The 19,691-nt window shown below is 54.1% G+C and overlaps 1 protein-coding gene across 2 annotated transcripts; it reads right to left on the reverse strand.

Moving 5' to 3' along the window:
• Positions 1–55: 55 nt before the first annotated feature.
• Positions 56–19,625, reverse strand: ZCCHC17 (zinc finger CCHC-type containing 17). 2 transcript variants are annotated; one of them, XM_064731659.1, is made up of 8 exons: positions 19,329–19,625; positions 19,066–19,174; positions 18,254–18,311; positions 17,688–17,788; positions 17,509–17,600; positions 14,996–15,096; positions 11,757–11,905; positions 56–718 (listed from the first exon to the last, which is right to left on the reverse strand). In XM_064731659.1, exons 2-8 carry the CDS (start codon positions 19,105–19,107, stop codon positions 560–562), a joined length of 702 nt encoding a protein of 233 aa, XP_064587729.1. In that variant the 5' UTR covers positions 19,108–19,174; positions 19,329–19,625; the 3' UTR covers positions 56–559. The 2 variants fall into 2 exon arrangements, with proteins under 2 accessions (XP_064587729.1, XP_064587730.1); XM_064731660.1 differs by lacking the exon at positions 56–718 and adding an exon at positions 11,132–11,380 and having other exon boundaries at positions 19,329–19,468.
• Positions 19,626–19,691: the final 66 nt, after the last annotated feature.

The following is a 19,691-nucleotide window of genomic DNA, read 5'->3' on the forward strand; positions in this document are numbered from 1 at the left end:
TCTCCCCCTGCCCAAGATGAAGTGGAGGGCACAGAAGAAAGGAGCAGGTACAAAGTGCAGCTGCAGAGAGCAGATTTATTTTCCATCCCTTTCCAAGGCAGCAAACACTCCACAGTCCATGTTTACTCCCAGTATCTCCACTCCCCCATGTGCTCCTTGCTCCTCCACTCCTGGTGTTTGCAGAGAGGCCGAGGGAGCCGGGGCAGGTTTGCAGCCCTGAGCTCTGTGCCAGGGGCTGTGCTGCCACCAAACCTGTGCCCAGCACGGTGGGGCCTGGCTGTGCCACCCCCAGCTCTGCAGCTGTCCCAGGAGCTGGCAGCAGGGCAGCAGGACACGAGGCTGTGGCACAGCAGAGGTGCCCTGCAGGCTGTCACGAGCCTGTGCTGGCAGCACTGTGGGACAAAGGGGCAGCCTGTGCCCAAGGTGACAGAGGACAGCTCGTACAAGGTCAGCACCTGTAACACCTCACTTTGAAATCAACTCCTTGTCCTTGAAGCAGGAGCTGCTGGTCCCTGTAGCAGCCACGGCAGCAGCCCAGCCTGCCCTGCTCACCCCAGGGCTACTTCTTGTGCTTCTTCTTCTTCTTCTTGGGAGCCTTGCTGGCTTTCCTGGAGTGCCTGGGCCTCTTGCTGGAGGGCTGAGCTCCATCGCTGTCCGAGGCCGAGCTGTCCGACTCCGAGGACGGCCTGGCCTTGTGCTTCTTCTTCTTCTTCTTCTCCTGGGAAAACACAGGAGAAACCTGGGAATGTGGCAATGTGGGAATGACCTCCCTGGTGCTCAGCAGGGCAGCACAAACCCTTCTGGGCCTGCTCCTGCATGGAAAGGGCACAGTGCTCCAGGAGGCAGGAGTTAAACAGCACTGCCAGCCCTCAGCTGCAGGGCACAGAGCATGGCAGGAGTCAGAGCAGAGGGGCAGCAACGTGGAAATCCATGGCTGGAAAACACTGGCTAAGTCATGGAAGGAGAATTCTTGCTCTCATTCCATTATTTCATTGTTCTTTATTAATAAAAGTTGGAAGGATGAAGCGTTTTTGCCCAAAAATGGGATTTCTAAACCAGCCCACCCATCAGCCCCAGCCTGCCAGGACAGGAGCACCCAAACACTGCCAGCTCAGGCAGGAGAGCCCAGGGAGCAGCAGCACAAGGTCAGTGCCCTCCTGCAAGATGTGGCTCCTTGCACAACCTCCCGAAAGATTTCACCACCCCCTCCTCTTTCCCAACTTCCTCTGTGGCCCTTCCTGTGCATCAATTTCCTCTGCACCCCTTCCTGCTCCCCAATTTCTCCTGAACCCCTTCCTGCTCCTCATCTTCCCACTGCACCTTGTCCTGCTCCCCAACTTCCTCTGTGCCCCTTCCTGTGCATTCAATTTCCTCTGCACTCCTTCCTGCTCCCCAAGTCCTCCTGAACCCCTTCCTGCTCCCCAACTTCTCCCGCACTCCATCCTGCTCCTCATCTTGCCCTCGCACCTTGTCCTGCTCCCAATTTCTCCTGAATCCCATCCTGCTCCCCAACTTCCCACTGAAACCTATCCTGCTCCCCAACTTCTCACTGCCCCCCAATTTCTCCTGAACCCCATCCTGCTCATCTTCCCACTGCAAAATGTCCTGCTCCCCAACTTCCCACTGCACCCCTTCCTGCTCCCCAACTTCCCACTGCACCCCTTCCTGCTCCCCAACTCCTCCCAAACCCCATCCTGCTCCTCATCGTCCCATGCTCCCCAATTTCCTCTGCACCCCATCCAGTTGATTCCTTCATACACTCTCCTGCTTCCCAGTTTTCCTTGCCCACCCTCCCATTCCCAAACTTCCCTTCCACCCTCCTGTGCTGCTCTCTCCCTCATGCTGTTTCTGCAAAGCCCTGAAGCAGCAGCTCCAGACTGACCCTTGGCAGCAGCATGAGAACAGTTGGGGTTGGAATAAAGCCCATGAAAACTCTGAAATGGATCTAAACTCTCCAATTTGTGGCAAAGCAACAGCCAGAGATTAACCTGAGGCCTGGGGGCACTGGGATCACCCCAAGCACACCAGCAGTGTTTAATGATGCAGGATGGCAATTCGGGGATATTTAATCAGGCACAGGTCTGGGGAGAAGATCTGATTGATCCCAGGGTTCATCCCTGCATCCCCATCCAGCAGGGAGCAGGAATGCTGCCAGCAGCTCCGAGGGCCGGGCAAAGGCCATCCTGCAAAAACTGAGGTGTTCCCTGCCCTTGGCTCTGGGAAGTGAAGGGAAGCAGCAGAATGGGCCTCCAAAATACCTGCACATGGTGAATGCACAGCTGCAGCTTTGTGTCCCAGCTCAGCAGCACCAGGATCCAACAAGGATCCAACTCCAGCCATGAGGGACTTTCCTGGCAAAAGGCTCTGAGAATCATGGAATGGTTTGGGTTGGAAGGGACCTCAAAGGCCACCCAGTGCCACCAATGCCATGGCAGGGACACCTCCCACTGTCCAGTGTCCAGCCTGGCCCTGGGCACTGCCAGGGCTCCAGGGCAGCCACAGCTGCTCTGGGCACCCTGGCACAGCCCAAACCTCTCTAACCAGCCCTTGCCAGGCTACAAAGCTACTTGCCTGTGGCAAATCGCACTGGGGCACCTGCAACCAGCCAGGAAATCATTCTTTCCTTTCTTTCTCCATTTGCTGCAATGGGTTTTGGTGCTGGTTCATCCTTGGTTCAGGAATGTGAATGCCAGAGTGGTTTGGGTGGAAGGGATCTTCAATGGCAGCTGATTGCAGCCAGGGCCACCTGCCACTGTGCCAGGTGCTGCCAGCCCCAATGCCCAGCCTGGCCTTGGGCACTGCCAGGGCTCCAGGGGCAGCCACAGCTGCTCTGGCAATTCCAGCCCAGCCCCTGCCCACCCTGCCAGGGAACAATTCCCAATTGCCAAGATCCCATCCAGCCCTGCCATTCCTCTGGCACTGGCAGCCATTCCCTGGCTCCTGTCCTCCATCCTTGTCCCAGTCCCTCTGCAGCTCTCCTGGAGCCCCTTCAGGCCCTGCAAGGGCTCTGAGCTCTCCCTGGAGCCTTCTCCTCTCCAGGGCAGCACCCCCAGCTCTCCCAGCCTGGCTCCAGAGGAGCTGATCAGGAATTTTTGCCCTGTTTGAGGCCTCAGACAGAGAAGCCAAGGAAGGTTTCAGGATCAGAGATGGCCACTGAGGTGACCAAAGCCCTGGACAGGCTTGGACAGCCCCAGGGAGGGATGTGGCACAGCAACCTCAGCTCAGGCCTCTGACTAACCCAGATTTTAAGCATTTGTGCCCAAACTGAACTGGGTGTCCAAGCATCAGGCCCAGAGGGAAAAGGAAAGGAGCTGGCAGCTGATTTTTAATCAAACAGAACTTTTTTAGGGAGCTGGAAGAGCAAAGACAACACCCAGAGCTGAGCATCCAGACCCCTCTGGGATTCCAGGGAAGGGAGCAGAGGATGGAGTGGCTCCACACCCACCAGACCTTTGGCACATTTTGGCTGCATAACAGCAAATAATGTCACCCAAAATTGGGTCTGTTTTCCTGAGGGGTAACAACAGACTCAGCACAAAGTCCCTGAGCCACAGAGGAAAGGCAGAACCAAATCCTCCCAGTCTAGGAGGATGGGAAGGGGTTAAACCCTCCAGAGAAGGGGATGCAGCAAGGAGAATTTTCTCAAGCTTCTCCAGCCCGTGCACATGGTGAGAAAGTCTGACAGGACCTTCACAAGCAAGAGTTTCATTCCAGAGCTTGGGAAACTTTCTCAGGATGTGAGGGCTGCAGGCAGGACAGGATGTCACCCACACTCCTGGGGATGGAGCAGGACAAAAAGCACACATGGGCACTGTGCTGGCTGGAAAGAATCAACAAACCCTCACTCTCCCCTTTTGGGGGGCTCTAACAGCCAAGATCACTCCAAGAGAGACAAATCCCTTTTCTGGCACACAGTGGGGCTCTTGGGGTGTCCTGTGCAGGGCCAGGAGCTGAACCAAGTGATCCCTGTGTCTTTTCTAACCCTGCATATTCCAGGATTCTCAGATGCTTCCAGTGCAGAAGTGCAGGCAGAACAGCAAACACAGCCTGGGCTGGAAATGCAGCTGGACACAAGGAGAGCTGAGCATCCCAGAGGAAAAAAATGTGTCTGCTCCATGGCTGGAAGGGCTTTGGAGCACCTGGGACAGTGGGAGGTGTCCCTGCCTATGGAAGTCGGAGGGAGAGATCCACCCTTATTGATCAGCATCACTCCACTTTATTCATCAGTCAGGCACCTTTTGTAACAGTGTTAATTCACTTCATGCATATTGCAAAATCTGAGCTCCTGATAGGCTGTAGAGAAAACTTCAGTTCCTCCTTTTGTTTACAATACCTGAAGTTAGTTTACTGAAACCAAGATCAGTGTTCTCACCCTGATATGGAAGGTTCCCAAAACCTTCATCTCTATTCCCAGCCTGACTGTCTGCTCCCAGTAGCAGCCAAGGACAGAACGGTCTGAGAATCTTGTTGTTTATATGAAAGGTGGCTGAGAACCTTAATTATTTACAGAATCAAGCCTGGGAAAGGCTGCTTTTTTCCTTTAGCTGAATCCTTTCATGGCCTCTTTCTTTAAGCCATGCTTGAACCAGGCTGTCCACACCTGCCCATGGCAGGGGTGGCATTAGATGGGATTGAAGGTCCTTCCAACCCAACCCATTGCAAGATTTCATGATTTTCAGTAGCAGGAGGCAGCACTGCTGCACTGCAGGATCCTGGCCCAGAGCTTTCCTTCAGTGCAGCATCTGGAGATCAGCACTGGGCTCACCAGGGAACTCAGTGAGCAGGGACGGAGCACTGAGGGCATCAGGGAACTCAGTGAGCAGGGGATGGAGCACTGGGCGCACCAGAGAACAGGGATGGAGCTCTGGGGGCACCAGGGAACTGAGTGAGTGCAGGATGGAGCACTGAGGGCATCAGGGAACTCAGGGAACAGGGGATGGAGCACTGGGGGCACCAGGAAATTCAGTTTCCAGCCCAGGGACTGCCCAAAGCCCAGGTTTGTGCCTGCAGGGACACCCTGAGCTGCCAATGCCCTCCAGGCAGCCTGGATGGGGCTCAGCTCAGCCCTGCACACCCAGCTCTGCACACCCAGCTCAGCCCTGGCACACCCAGCTCTGCACACCCAGCTCAGCCCTGGCACACCCAGCTCTGGCACACCCAGCTCAGCCCTGGCACACCCAGCTCTGCACACCCAGCTCAGCTCTGGCACACCCAGCTTTGCACACCCAGCTCAGCCCTGGCACACCCAGCTCAGCCCTGGCACAGCCAGCTCTGCACACCCAGCCCAGCTCTGCACACCCAGCTCTGCTCTGGCACACCCAGCCCTGGCACACCCAGCTCTGCTCTGGCACACCCAGCTCAGCCCTGGCACACCCAGCTCAGCCCTGGCACACCCAGCGCCGCCCTGGCACACCCAGCCCTGGCACACCCAGCGCCGCCCTGGCACACCCAGCTCAGCTCTGGCACAGCCAGCTCTGCACACCCAGCCCAGCTCTGGCACACCCAGCTCAGCTCTGCACACCCAGCTCTGCTCTGGCACACCCAGCTCAGCTCTGGCACACCCAGCTCTGCACACCCAGCTCAGCCCTGGCACACCCAGCTCAGCCCTGGCACACCCAGCTCAGCCCTGGCACACCCAGCTCTGCACACCCAGCTCAGCTCTGGCACACCCAGCTCTGCTCTGGCACACCCAGCTCTGCCCTGGCACACCCAGCTCTGGCACACCCAGCCCTGGCACACCCAGCTCAGCTCTGGCACACCCAGCTCTGCACACCCAGCTCAGCCCTGGCACACCCAGCTCAGCTCTGGCACACCCAGCCCTGGCACACCCAGCTCAGCACACCCTGCTCAGCCCTGGCACACCCAGCCAGCCCTGGCACACCCAGCTCTGGCACACCCAGCGCCGCCCTGGCACACCCAGCCCTGGCACACCCAGCCCAGCTCTGGCACACCCAGCCCAGCTCTGGCACACCCAGCTCAGCCCTGGCACACCCAGCTCTGGCACACCCAGCTCAGCCCTGGCACACCCAGCCCAGCTCTGGCACACCCAGCTCAGCCCTGGCACACCCAGCTCAGCCCTGGCACACCCAGCTCTGCACACCCAGCTCAGCCCTGGCACACCCAGCTCTGGCACACCCAGCTCAGCCCTGGCACACCCAGCTCAGCCCTGGCACACCCAGCCCAGCTCTGGCACACCCAGCTCAGCCCTGGCACACCCAGCCCAGCTCTGGCACACCCAGCTCAGCCCTGGCACACCCAGCTCTGCACACCCAGCTCAGCCCTGGCACACCCAGCTCAGCCCTGGCACACCCAGCTCAGCCCTGGCACACCCAGCCCTGGCACACCCAGCCCTGGCACACCCAGCTCTGGCACACCCAGCCCAGCCCTGGCACACCCAGCCCAGCCCTGGCACACCCAGCTCAGCCCTGGCACACCCAGCACCCCAGCACTGCATTTTGGGGCAATGTCTGGAGAGGATTTGGCCAGGCAGCTCTCAGTCAGCCTCACACAGAGCTGCCCTTCATGGCTCCCTGCACATCCTGCCCCACCTATGGAACCAGCACAGCAGAACCCAACACAAGCGCTCCCAAACCTCTCCCCAAGCCCCTGAGCAGGCTGGCCTGGAGCCTCAGTGCTGGTTTGATGGAATTCCTTCCCTGCTGCTCCACAAACTCCTCCAAGAGGGGCCCCTTCAGCACTGCAGGCTCCCTCCTGTCCTGTGTGAGCAAACTGCTCCAGGCTCTGCTCTCTCCTAAAGCTATCTGGGGTTGAGATAAGAGGGGAGTGCCCAGAACTGTCCAAGAAGTTGAAATATTTTTCACCAGACCCTTCTGAGGAGTTAAAATCCCATTCCAAGACTTTGTGAAAAACAGCAATGGATTCCTAACGTCTGTCTGCACCCCCAGGGTGTGCCAGGAATCCTTTTAGGCTTCTTCATTTCATTCTTTTTCCTCATTCCAGCAGCCAATTTCATTCCAAACAAGATTCATTACACCAACCTAAAGGTGCTTTTGCATCCTCTGTTGGAGGAGCAGTCAGAATGAAGCTGAGGAGAAGAACCAAGCCTGGAGTCAATAAATAAAGACAGCCAGATTCAGAAAAATTTTGAAGAAAACAATGTGTGAAGGGCTGTGGCCTCTTCATGCCATGGAAGAACCAGTAAAACCAGTAAAACTGAGGATGGACTGAGGCTGGATGAGCCACAGGTCACAGAACAAACACACTTAGGTGTGGTCTGAACATGAAGATCTGCAAATCTTCCACAAGGTGGGGAAAAGAGCAGCAAAATCATAAAAAAGCCCCACTTTCAAAGGCCATCCAAAACCTCCTCAGGGATGAGCTGTCCCACGTGCAATAAAGCTCACAAGGAACTTTGAAATGGATCCAAAGCCCCAAATTTGAGGTTGTGTGAGCAGAAGATGGGATAAACATGGAGAGTTCCAATGCAAGGGTTTGCCCTCAGTCAGCACTGCAGGTTTTTCCTTGCAGGATGAGAAGGGCTCAGCCATTCCCAGCCTCCCACACAGCCCAGCAGGGACACTGCTGCTCCCACAGGAGCCACCTCAGCCCTGACCCCAGCAGGAGCAGGGACACAGAGCCTGCTGTCCCACACAGCCCCAGGGCTCCCCCAGCACAGCCCCAGGGAATCCTGCAATTGTTCAGGGTGGAAAAGCCCCCCCAGATCAGCACAGCCCCAGCACGTCCCCAGGTGCCACCTGCACGGGGTTCAGGAGGGATGGGGACCCCACCATCAGCCCTCTCTGTGAAGGGTTTGTCCCAAAGATCTGTGGGAGATGGGATATCAAAGGGGAAAAGCAAACAAATCTTCAAAGAGAGTCAGAGGGGAGTGAGGAGAACCCCTCCATAAAGCTTCAAACAGATTGCTGAGATGGCAGGAAGGCAGGATTTGGAGATGTGGGGTCACAGTAGGTGCAATGCCCTGGGCCAGGGGACAGTAAATATGGGGATCCTGCACCAGTGGCTCAGTGTTTGCTGGCTCTTCCTCTGCACTTCAATCCTGTCCTGTTCTGGGAAAGGGGAGAAGGAGCAGCTGCACACTCCTGTGTTGAGGTGCAGGGATGGGGGAGAGCAGCCATGGTGTTGCTCTGCCAGGCTGCACATATGGAAAACCTTTAAATTTCTGGCTTTTCTAACTTGCCCTGGGCTGAGCAGTGGCAACCCTAAAGCTCCCTCAGCACAACCTGAGGCTGTTTGCTCTCACCCCTCGGAGCATCCCTGGCTGTCCCCTCCTGGCAGGAGCTGTGCAGAGCCACAAGGGCCCCCCTGATCCCCCTTTTCCCAGGCTGAGCCCCTGCCCAGCTCCCTCAGGATTCTCCATTCCCTTCCCTGTTCTCCCTCCATCACCCCTTTCCTCAGGGGTTACAGGAGACAGGACAGGGCTCAGCACTGCCAGCCAGGATGTGGCACTGCCACACCAGTGCCACCCCCACACAGAGACCCGAACCCAGCTCCAGCCTGGGAATCCTGGGGGGCTCAGGCAGGAGGGAAATCAGGAGCTGGGAACCACTGGGAAAGTAAAGAGGAAAAAAAAAGGGGTGAGGATCCTGAAGGAATCTCTGGGAAGAAGAGGAAAACCCCAGAAATTGCAAGGAAACATCAGGCCCCAGCCTGGGAATACTGGAGGGTTCAAGCAGGAAGGAAATCAGGAGCTGGGAAACCACTGGGAAGGCAAAGTGAGGGGAAAAAAAAGGGGGGATGATCCTGGAGGAATCTCTGGGAAGAGGAGAAAAACCCCAGAAACTGCAAGGAAACATCAGATCCAGGAAGAGGAGAAAAACTCCTCAGGTAGGAAGGAAATCAGGAGCTGGGAAGCACTGGGAAAACAAGGTGAAAAAAAGGGGGTGAAGATTCTGGAGGAATCTCTGGGAAGAGGAGAAAAACCCCAGAAATTGCAAGGAAATAATAGATCCAGGAAGAGGAGAAAAACTCCTCAGACAGGAGGGAAATCAGGAGCTGGGAACCACTGGGAAGGCAAGGTGAAAAACTGGGGATGAGGATCCTGAAAGAATGTCTGTGAAGAAGAGGAAAAACCCCAGAAACTGCAAAGAAATATCAGATTCAGGAAGAGGAGAAAAACCCTTCAGGCAGGAGGGAAAAGCAAGGAAAAAAAAAAAAAAAAAAAAAAGGGGGTGAAGATCCTGGGGGAATCACTGGGAAGAGGAGAAAAACCCCAGAAACTTCAAGGAAACATCAGGCTCCAGCCTGGGAATACTGGGGGGCTCAGGCAGGAGGGAAATCAGGAGCTGGGAACCACTGGGAAAGCAAAGTGGAAAAAAAAGGGGGTGAGGATCCTGGAGGAGTCTCTGGGAAGAGGAGAAAAACCCCAGAAGATGCAAGGAAATATTAGATCTAGGAAGAGGAGAGAAACCCCTGAGGCAGGAGGGAAAAGCAAGATGAAAAAAAAGAAAGGGGGTGAAGATCCTGGGGGAATCACTGGGAAGAGGAGAAAAACCCCAGAAACTCCAAGGAAACATCAGATCCAGGAAAATGAGAAATACCCTTCAGGGTAAGAGGGAAATCAGGAGCTGGGAACCACTGAGAAGACAAGATGAAAAAAAAAAAGGGGTGAAGATCCTGGGGGAATCACTGGGAAGAGAAGAAAAACCCCAGAAACTGCAATCAAACATCAGGCTCCAGCCTGGGAATACTGGGGGGCTCAGGCAGGAGGGAAATCAGGAGCTGGGAAACCACTGGGAAGGCAAGGTGAGGGGAAAAAAAAGGGGGTGAGGATCCTGAAGGAATCTCTGGGAAGAGGAGAAAAATCCCAAAAACTCCAAGGAAACATCAGGCTCCAGCCTGGAAATACTGGAGGGTTCAAGCAGGAAGGAAATCAGGAGCTGGGAAACCACTGGGAAGGCAAAGTGAGGGGAAAAAAAAGGGGGTGAGGATCCTGGAGGAATCTCTGGGAAGGGAAGAAAAACCCCAGAAACTCCAAGGAAACATCAGATCCAGGAAAAGGAGAAAAACTCCTCAGGTAGGAGGGAAATCAGGAGCTGGGAACCACTGGGAAGGCAAAGTAGAAAAAAAAGGGGGTGAAGATTCTGGAGAAGTCTCTGGGAAGAGAAGAAAAACCCCAGAAACTTCAAGGAAACATCAGGCTCCAGCCTGAGAATACTGTGAGACTCAGGCAGGAGGGAAATCAGGAGCTGGGAACCACTGGGAAAGCAAGGTGAGGAAAAAAGGAGGTGAGGATCCTGGAGGAGTCTCTGGGAAGAGAAGAAAAACCCCAGAAAAGCACAAAATGCTGATCCTGAGCAATCACAAACAGTAATTTTATGGCTCTGACACTCAGTGGAGAGGCAGCTCCCTCCTCTCATTTCAAAGCCCCAGGGCCACACTGGTGTCACACACAGGGAGGGGACAGGCCAGCAGGGAGAGTGTCCCTGAATGCACAGAGCTGTTCCCATGTGCTGCAGAGCCCTGGAGCTGCAGGCAAGCAGGGCAGCACATGGAGCTCCCAGACAAGATCACAGCAGGCACTCCACACTACAAGGGAACCATTCATCCCCAGGATCCCACATCCTGCCTCCAAAAAAGCTCCAAGTTTTATTATTGCAGCTCTGGAAAACATCTGACAACTTTTGATGTCACCCTTGAGAAGGGAGGGAGATCAAAGGAACGAGGGAGATTTCAAGGAAAGCTATTAATCCACCAAGGCCAAAAAAATCAGGAACAAAGTGAGGACAGTGCCCCACATTTCCTGTAGGGTCAGCAAGGCAAGACTCCACTGGGAATCCCCATGCTGGATGGGCAGGGGTAGGATAACAAGTTGTTTGTGCACTTCTTTGTGTAATTTTTCCCTAAAACTTTTAAATAATTTGAGCTTTTTCTGCCTGTTGTCACTCTCCAGGATACAGAGAGGCCACAGAGTTGGAAAGAGGGGAAAAATAGAGAAAAGGTTTTGGAAGAGAAATTAAAAGTGGGACTGTGAAGGTGCCGATGGAAGAATTAATTTATTGAAGTGTTGAACTGGATTGTGGCTGCCCTGGATGTGTCCCAGGGCAGGCTGGAGCAACCTGGGAGCATGGCAGGGGTGGGGTGGGATGGGATTTAAGGTCCCTTCCACCCCAAACCCTCTGGGATTCTGTGAATACTCATCCCTGAACAACCCTGCCCACCAAAAGCTCCTGGCCTGGGTTCAGTCTCACCTGTGTTTGATTTTCTCTCAGCCTGCTCTGAGCCAGAGGTCAAACTCAGCCTGGGAAATGTCTCTGATCTGGTGCCACTTTCACAGGGACACACATTGCTCTGCAGCCTGGGAATGCTCCCTGGGCAAACACAGCCAGGGATTTTCCCCCAGAGTGTGCAGACAAACCCAATTCCCTGGCAGGGTCAGGATACCCCTGCAGCCAGCAGGGCACTGGGAACAGAACAAAGAAGGAGAAAGGAGGAAAACAGGAATCACAGGATTGAGAAGCAATGCCTGCAGAGCCTCACAAAGACCAGGAAAAACAATAATCATCTTTTTCTCACTCTAAGAATATCTCTGAGGGCTGTGTGTTGTAGCACAAAACCAGCTTGAAGGGAACTTGGCAATAAAAGGAGAAAACACAAGAATTAATAGGAAATCTGCAGAGGAATCTGCAGCTTTCTACAGAATCTGCCCAAACCTGAGGCACCTTCTGAGCCCACACCTGGCTACTCACACCCACCGTGCTGGAGTAACTCAGTTGTAACCACAGAGCAAATTCCCATCCCCAGCTCCTTCTCCAGGCCAGCCAGAGGCCACCTTGTACCTTTTTCCTCTTTTTTGAAGACTCCTCAGCCTGGCTGATCTTTTTGTCCCCTCCATGCCCTGCTGCTGCCCCCTCCTCTTCCTCCTCCTCTGGAATGAGGCTGTATTTGGTTCCTCCAGGCTGCATGAAGCACTCCTTGGCAAAGTGACCTGGCAATAAAAATAAAAGGTGTTTGAAGGAACAACCCAGCCTCTTCTCCTTTTTTTTTTGTTCTTTTTTTAACAAATGCACTTCACACACCTGAAGTGCTGCCAAGGCTTTTTTGATTATCAGTCTTTTTTAAGGAGAAAATCTACACTGGGCATTTTTTATCCTGAAATTTCAGCTGGTTGAACATGCCCTGATTAAACAGAGAGGGAACAAACATCACCCAGGTCATTCTGGAGGGATTAGTTAGGCAAAAGAGAAAATATTCTTGTCTCAACAAGTCAAAATCTGGCTCTGCAGGAGCTTAATCAGCCTAGAAAAGAATGGAGGAAAGGTGAATTGGTGTGATTGGCACCTGGAAAATGAGCTAAAGGCACAAAGAGAGAGAAATTCAGCTCTTCTGGTTCTGCCCTTTCTACTCTGGAGACATCAAAGTTGACCTACTAAGCTGCAGGGGAATTTGGAGAGCTGGCACCTGCTGTTAGGAGGAGACACCATTATTAAAAATAGGCATAATCTTGGTTTTGGGGTTCTTTAAAATAGTGTTTTATACATAAGAGGTCTTTAAATAGTAATAATTCTTTAAAATAGTATTTTAAGGCTATTTCTCTATGAGTACAAAGGCCACACTCAGCATTAACTTCCTCCAGAATAGCACGAGCCCCATGAACCATTTCCTCCAAATAACACAAGTAGGGCAGAGAAAAAACTCCTGCACAAAAAAACACCTTGCACCTCAGCAACTTGAATAAATCCCCTGAAAGGCACCACAAAATCATCTTCACACTGCTGAACCAGGCAGGACATCATTTCAGAGGGCACAAACTTGGTTTTAGCTCTGAGACACAGCTCCAGTGTCCCAGCTGAGCTGGAGCTTCCATGGATGGGTGTTCACAGTGGGATCACCTGCTGAAGGTTGGTTTGTTTCTTAAAAACCAAAATCAGAGTAATTACCCCAAATGGGGCTCAGCAGTGGGGATGGTCCCTCCTGCACTTTGCTGAGCCCCAAAGATCAGCTCCATGCACAGCACAGGCTGTTCCTGTGTCACCTGTCCCTTGGTGTCCCCTGGCACAGACAGATTTTATGGAAAATCCTTCCCTTAGGGTTTTGCCTCCTGAGAAGCTGGGAGGCCTCAGGAACAAAATGCAAACATTGATTATCTGCTGCTGTGGAATGCAACAGGTGCATCTGTGATTGGTCTCATGTGGTTGCTTCTAATTAATGGCCAATCACAGTCAGCTGGCTCAGACAGAGAGCCGAGACACAAACCTTTGTTATCATTCTTTGCTATTTTATTCTTAGCCAGCCTTCTGATGAAATCCTTTCTTCTATTCTTTTAGTATAGTTTTAATGTAATATATATCATAAAATAATAAATCAGCCTTCTGAAACATGGAGTCAGATCCTCATCTCTTCCCTCAAACTGAGACCCCTGTGAACACCATCACACTCCTGCTTTGCTCTGGGGACTGTGACAACTTTGCCACCCTGAAGGGACACAGCGGGGCTGTCATGGAGCTGCACTACAACACGGATGGCAGGTGAGGGCAGGGGCTCTGTGCTGCTCAGGGAACAGGGCTGGAGCCCCAGGAGGGGCTGAGGGAGCTGGGCAGGGGCTCAGCCTGGAGCAAAGGAGGCTCAGGGGCCCTTGTGGCTCTGCACAGCTCCTGCCAGGAGGGCACAGCCGGGGGGGTCGGGCTGTGCTCCAGGGCACAGGGACAGGAGCAGAGGGAACGGCCTCAGGCTGGGCCAGGGCAGGCTCAGGGTGGGCACAGCAGGAATTTCCCCATGCAAAGGGGGCTCAGGCCTTGCCAGGGGCTGCCCAGGGAGCTTTGCAGTGCCCATCCCTGCAGGTGCCCCAGCAATTCCTGGAGGTGGCACTCAGAGCTCTGCGCTGGGGACAGGGTGGGATCAGCTGGGACTCGATGTCCTTGGAGCTCTTTTCCCACCTCATCTCTGGATCCTGAACACCAGAATCCCAAAGGCTTTTCCCACAAGGGAATATCCATCCAGTGCAAGCCCAGCAGCAGAGGTGTCCCTGCCCCAGCCCCTTCTGGCAGGGAACATTTCCTGTTCCCCACAGCTCCAAACCCCTCACACCAACAACAGAGAAGGAGCCCTGAATGTCCTTAAAATCCCATTTTTGCATATTGGGGGAAAATTTCTTCCTGCACAGGGTGGCCAGGTCTTGGCAGGGGCTGCCCAGGGAGCTTTGCAGTGCCCATCCCTGCAGGTGCCCCAGCAATTCCTGGAGGTGGCACTCAGAGCTCTGCGCTGGGGACAGGGTGGGCATTGGGCACAGCTGTCCTCGATGTCCTTGGAGCTCTTTTCCCACCTCAGTGATTCTGCCTCCCAGCAGGAGGCACAGAATGGTTGGGGCTGAAGGGATCACCTGGAGCAGGTGACACAGGGACACATCCAGGGAGCTGGGATGGCTCCACACTCCACTCCCTCCCTGCTCTCTCTCACTCCCCACAGACAGAAGTTCTCCTCACAGTGAGGTGCAGCTCGTTGTGTTTCATTTTCTGGCCATCACTCCTTGTCCTGTCCCTGAGCAGAGTCTGCACCATCCTCTGACACCCCTGGGATATTTGTGTGGATTTATGGATTTCCTCTCAGTTTTCTTCTCCACAATAATCAAGCCCAGCTCCCTCAGTCTCTCCTCATCTCTCCAATCCTTCATCACCTCTGTGATGAAGGCCCTCCACTGGCAAAAGGAGTGTGATTTTAAGGAATAAAATAAGTTTTTGAAGGACTTGAATTAAATCTTTTGGTTTTGTAGCAAGTGATAAAAACTCCCTCCTCTAAAGGACAAACACAGAACTAAAATTCAATCCTTACAAGCACATGTAACCATGTCAGCAGCTGTGGCTGCCCCTGGAGCCCTGGCAGTGCCCAAGGCCAGGCTGGGCAGGGCTGGCAGCACCTGGGATGGTGGGAGGTGACCCTGGGGACTGGAATCAGGTGGGATTTAAGGTCCCCTCCAACCCAAACCATTCTGGGATTCCAACCACGGGACAGACACTGATATAACCCCACCAAGGGTCAGTGCCTGGCAGGGACAGAGCCAAAAGCAGCAGCCCAGCCCCACCTTTGCAGCCACACTTCTTGCACACCGTGTTCAGCACGGCCTCCAGGGTGATCTTCTGGCTCGTGTAGTCCCTGAAGGAGCGTTTCTTCCTCTCATCCTGCCTGGGGGGACAAGAACAGCTCCATTTTCACCCCATTCTCATCTTTAATCCCTCATTTCTTACAAACAAAAGGCTTTCACATTTTTGTACGACCACAAGGCTTCTAAAGGTTATTTGGTGTGGTGGTTTTGGTTTGCTAATTTGAGATTTTGCTAATTTCTTCACAGAGAGCAGCAGGCACAAGCTCCCAAGGATTTCTCCTAGGGAAAGGCAGTGAGAAGCTCAGAGAAGAAGAGAAAACAATTCTTATTTCTATTCTCTGCTCCTGTTGTTTGGCACATGTGGAATGTGTTATGGAGATTGTTTACCCAAAGTGATTTGTTAACTGGACACTGGTGAGGGTTGTTTTGATTCCTTGGATAATTGGGTCAAAGGTGTGTGCTGGCTGTCTCAGACACTCACAGGTTTTGCTTTAGTATCCCTTCAGTGTAGCACCTTTTAGTATAATATGTAATTTAGTATAGCATAGTATTTTAATATGTAATTTAGTATAGCATTAGTGTAATAAATTACAGCTTAATAAAGCATTTGTTCAACCTTCTGAGTCATGAGTCTGAGCACATTATTCCCTACATTAATAATGATTTTTATAAATGTCTCCTGCTGCAATGCACCTGCAGGGTTAGGCCACAGTGAGCACAGCCAGCCTGCTCCTGAGTTTGTTATCAAAGCCTCAGGGATTCCTCAAGGCTGTTGGAACATAAATTGTGCAAATGAAGAAAGAAGAGGCTGAGAAACCAAATACCAAGGCCACAAGAACAGGATAGCAGAGGGCTGTGAAACACCTGCACTGTGACCAATCACACACTGTGAGAAATGCACAGAGAGCAAGGCAAAGGCACCACTCCAGCAGTGTGTACTTAGCAGTCTGCAGAATCTATAAAAGTGTGTGTGAATGTAATAAAGGCTTCTGCTGGATCACACTGGTCAGTTGTGCAGGAGTCCTGGATTTCCTGCAATAGTTTCCCATGCAAAACCAGCACATTCTCAAAGTCAAACTTTCTAAACCCAAAGAGCAGAGCTGACCTGGCTTGGGCACTGCCAGGGATCCAGGGAAGCCACAGCTGCTCTGGGAATTCCAGCCCAGGGAACAATTCCATCCCAAAATCCCATCCATCCCTGTCCCCTGGCAGGGTGATAATTAGCATTGATCCCATGATTCACAGAATGTTGATCAATATCTATCTTTTTTAAGAAACCCATTGCTTTTATAGACAGTTACAATACAGACAGACTTAATTGGTTCCTCTAATCAAAACCCCATCACCACTGGTTAATTAAGAAACCACCCTTTGGTAAACAAATCTCCAGAGCACATTCCAAACGTTCACAGCAACAGGAGCAGCGAGTGAAGATAAAAATTGTTTCTCATTCTTTTCTCTGATGCTCTCTCAGCCTTTCTCAGCACAATGCCTGGGAAAGCTGGGCTGCTCTCTGTGGCCAGAGAGCTGCTGCCACACAGCCCTGCCCTCTGGCAGAGGAAGCCATGCCCTGTGGGCAGCTATGCCCTGTGTCCCATAGGGAGCCATGCCCTGTGTACCCTGGGCAGCCATGCCCTGTGTCCCGTGGGTGCCCTGTGTCCTATAGGAAGCCATTCCATGTCCCTTGGGCAACTGTGCCCCCTGGGCAGCTGTGCCCTGTGAGCAGCCATGCCCTGTATCCCATAGGAAGCCATTCCCTGTGCCCCCTGGGCAGCCATGCCCTGTGTCCCTATGGGTAGCCATGCTCTGTGCCCCATGGGAGGCCATTCCTTGTGCCCCCTGGGCAGCCATGCCCTGTGCCCTGTGTCCCACAGGAAGCCATTCCCTGTGTCCCCTGGGCAGCCATGCCCTGTGCCCCATAGAAAACCATTCCCTGTGCCCCATGGGCAGCCATGCCCTGTGCCCTGTGTTCCCTGGGCAGCCATGCCCTGTGCCCCATAGAAAGCCATTCCCTGTGTTCCCTGGGCAGCCATGCCATGTGCCCTGTGCCCCACAGGCAGACGTGCCCTGTGTCCCACAGAATGCCATGCCCAGGGAAGCCATGCCCAGTGCCCCATAGGAAGCCATTGCCTGGGCCCTACAAGCAGCCATGCCCTGTGCCCCACAGGCAGCCATGCCCTGTGTCCCACAGGAAGCCATTCCCTGTGTCCCCTGGGCAGCCATGCCCTGTGCCCCATAGAAAACCATTCCCTGTGCCCCTGTGGGCAGCCATGCCCCGTGTCCCGTGGGCAGCCATGCCCTGTGCCCCATGGGAGGCCATTCCTTGTGCCCCCTGGGCAGCCATGCCCTGTGCCCCATAGGATGCCATGCTGTGTGTCCCCTAGGCAGCCATGCCCTGTGCCCCCTGGGCAGCCATGCCATGTGTCCCATAGGATGCCATTCCCTGTGCCCCCTGGGCAGCCATGCCCTCTGTTCTGCTCAGATTTACCCACTCAAGGGAAACGTTGTTGGGATCCAGGTCCTTCCCCGTGCCTTGGTGAACAACCTTCATGGAGAGGGAGAGCTTCAGCTTCTCATCCTTCATCTGCAAAGCACACAATGAGCAGAGTGTTAAAATGGAACCTAACAGTGTTAATGAACACCCAGGGTATTGGATTTTAATTAGGGTTACCTCTCTCCCAATGAGCTTCACCCAGACCTTGTCCCCCACGTCGAGCATCTCTGAGGGTTTGTCCACGGGGCAGGAGGACATGTGGGACCTGTGCACCAGGCCTGGGGGGGACAGAGGGGACACAGTCAGGCCCAGGGATGGGACAGAAGGGACACAGTCAGGCCCAGGGGAAGGGACAGAGGGGACACAGTCAGGCCCAGGGGAAGGGACAGAGGAGGAGGAAATTGGGTAAACTGCAGAATTTCTACAGTTCTGCCATTACCTTTAAATAAATCTCAAAAATATCCTGAAGTTCCCCAAACCTCCACTAAAATCTGAAGGTAAAAAAAAACCCCAAAATACCTAGAATTTCCCAAAATTCCACCCCAACTATCCTGAAGTTGCCAAAAACTCCTTTGAGTATTTTTCTGTAATCATGCAAAAGACCATCAACTTCTAAATGCTTTCCAAATTCCTTCCCAATTTAGGAAAAATTCATTCTCTGAGCTTTTTCTGAAAGCCTTTAATTCTGAGCTGGCTGCTTGCCTCAGCCACAGCAACAATGAAATAATTTCACAGACACCAACCTTGTTTCCTGCAGCCTGGGATTTTGATAAAGGCTCCATAATCTGTCACTGCAGCAACCTGGAGAGAAAACCCAGAGCAGAGCTGGAGGAAATCCCTTCCCAAAGAGGGGAGAACGTGCACAGCAAACCTGCCCTGCTCACTGAGCTGGAGATTGGCACAGAATCAGGGAAGGGTTGGGCTGGAGGGACATTAAATCCAATCTGGTGCCACCCAAGGGACACCTCCCACTGTGCCAGGTGCTCCAGCCTGGCCTTGGGCACTGCCAGGGCTCCAGGGGCAGCCACAGCTGCTCTGGCAATTCCAGCCCAGCCCCTGCCCACCCTCACATCCAGGAATTGCTTCCCAATATCCCACCCAAATCTTCCCATTTCCAATTTGAATTCCATTCCAATTCCATTCCCTGGCTCCTGTCCCCAGTCCCTCTGCAGCTCTCCTGGAGCCCCTTCAGGCCCTGCAAGGGCTCTGAGCTCTCCCTGGAGCCTTCTCCTCTCCAGGGCAGCACCCCCAGCTCTCCCAGCCTGGCTCCAGAGGGGCTCCAGCCCTGCAGCAGCTCCGTGGGTTCCTCTGGACTCTCTCCAGAAGCTCCAGGTGCTGCTGATGTTGGAATTCCGAGCTCTGCAGGTGGGGAATCAGGCGACAGGACAGAATCGCCTCTCCCCTGCTGCCCCCACACCTGCACATGAACAACAACTCCACAGACACGGGTGTGTGCACCTGTACAGAGCTCTCTGCCACCCGAACCTCCCCACGCTAAACCCTGGCTGAACCAACAATGAATTCAGCCAGAGCACGGCCCCGGCCGCTGCCGCACCTCGCCCTGGAAGATGGAGTAGAGCTCGGGGAGCGGCTCCATCGCCTCCCTGGGTGCCCTGACAGCCAGCGGGATCCACGCCACGCTACCGCATCTCCTCTGCAAGATGCTGAGGAAAGAAACATTTCATTAATGCCCGAAAACCCCCACAGGGCCCTCAGAGAGCCCTCAGAGAGCCCCCCCAGAGCCCTCAGGGTTCAGCGGCTGGAGCAGCGAAGGGATGGACTTGAGTGGAACCCGCAGTGCCCCAGTGCAGAACTGACCCGGACCGGCGCGATGGGACAAGACGGCTCTTCCCGGAGCCCACGGGGCGGTGAGGGTTCGTCAGTGCCCGCGGCAGCGACACCAGCACACCGCCATTGCCTTAGCCACCCCCGCCATAACCCCCTCACGATGAGAGGCCGCGCTCCCCGCCAATCACAGCGCGCAATGTTGCCGTGTAGCGCCCCACAATCAATCAGCGTTACCCATGCTACCCAGCGCCCGCTCTCCACCATTCAGAGCGAGGCGCGCCAGAAGGCGCCGCGCTCCCCACTCTATCCCCGGCGCGCCGGCACTGTGTCGGGGGGCGGGACATCCAGGGCGCTCCGCCATTCAGAGCTGCAGGCGCGGCCCCGGCATCCAAT

The sequence above is a fragment of the Zonotrichia leucophrys genome, chromosome 23 (assembly GCF_028769735.1).
Source record: "Zonotrichia leucophrys gambelii isolate GWCS_2022_RI chromosome 23, RI_Zleu_2.0, whole genome shotgun sequence".
Taxonomy (NCBI): Eukaryota; Metazoa; Chordata; class Aves; order Passeriformes; family Passerellidae; genus Zonotrichia; species Zonotrichia leucophrys.

Coding starts and splice junctions, on each gene's coding strand:
- ZCCHC17 (XM_064731659.1), bottom strand. CDS start 19,107: ATGGAGCCGCTCCCCGAGCTCTACTCCATCTTCCAGGGCGAG. Junction 17,789..18,253: donor CCCAGGCTGCAGGAAACAAG/GTTGGTGTCTGT, acceptor TGTCCCCCCCAG/GCCTGGTGCACAGGTCCCAC. Junction 15,097..17,508: donor CCCAACAACGTTTCCCTTGA/GTGGGTAAATCT, acceptor TTGTCCCCCCAG/GCAGGATGAGAGGAAGAAAC.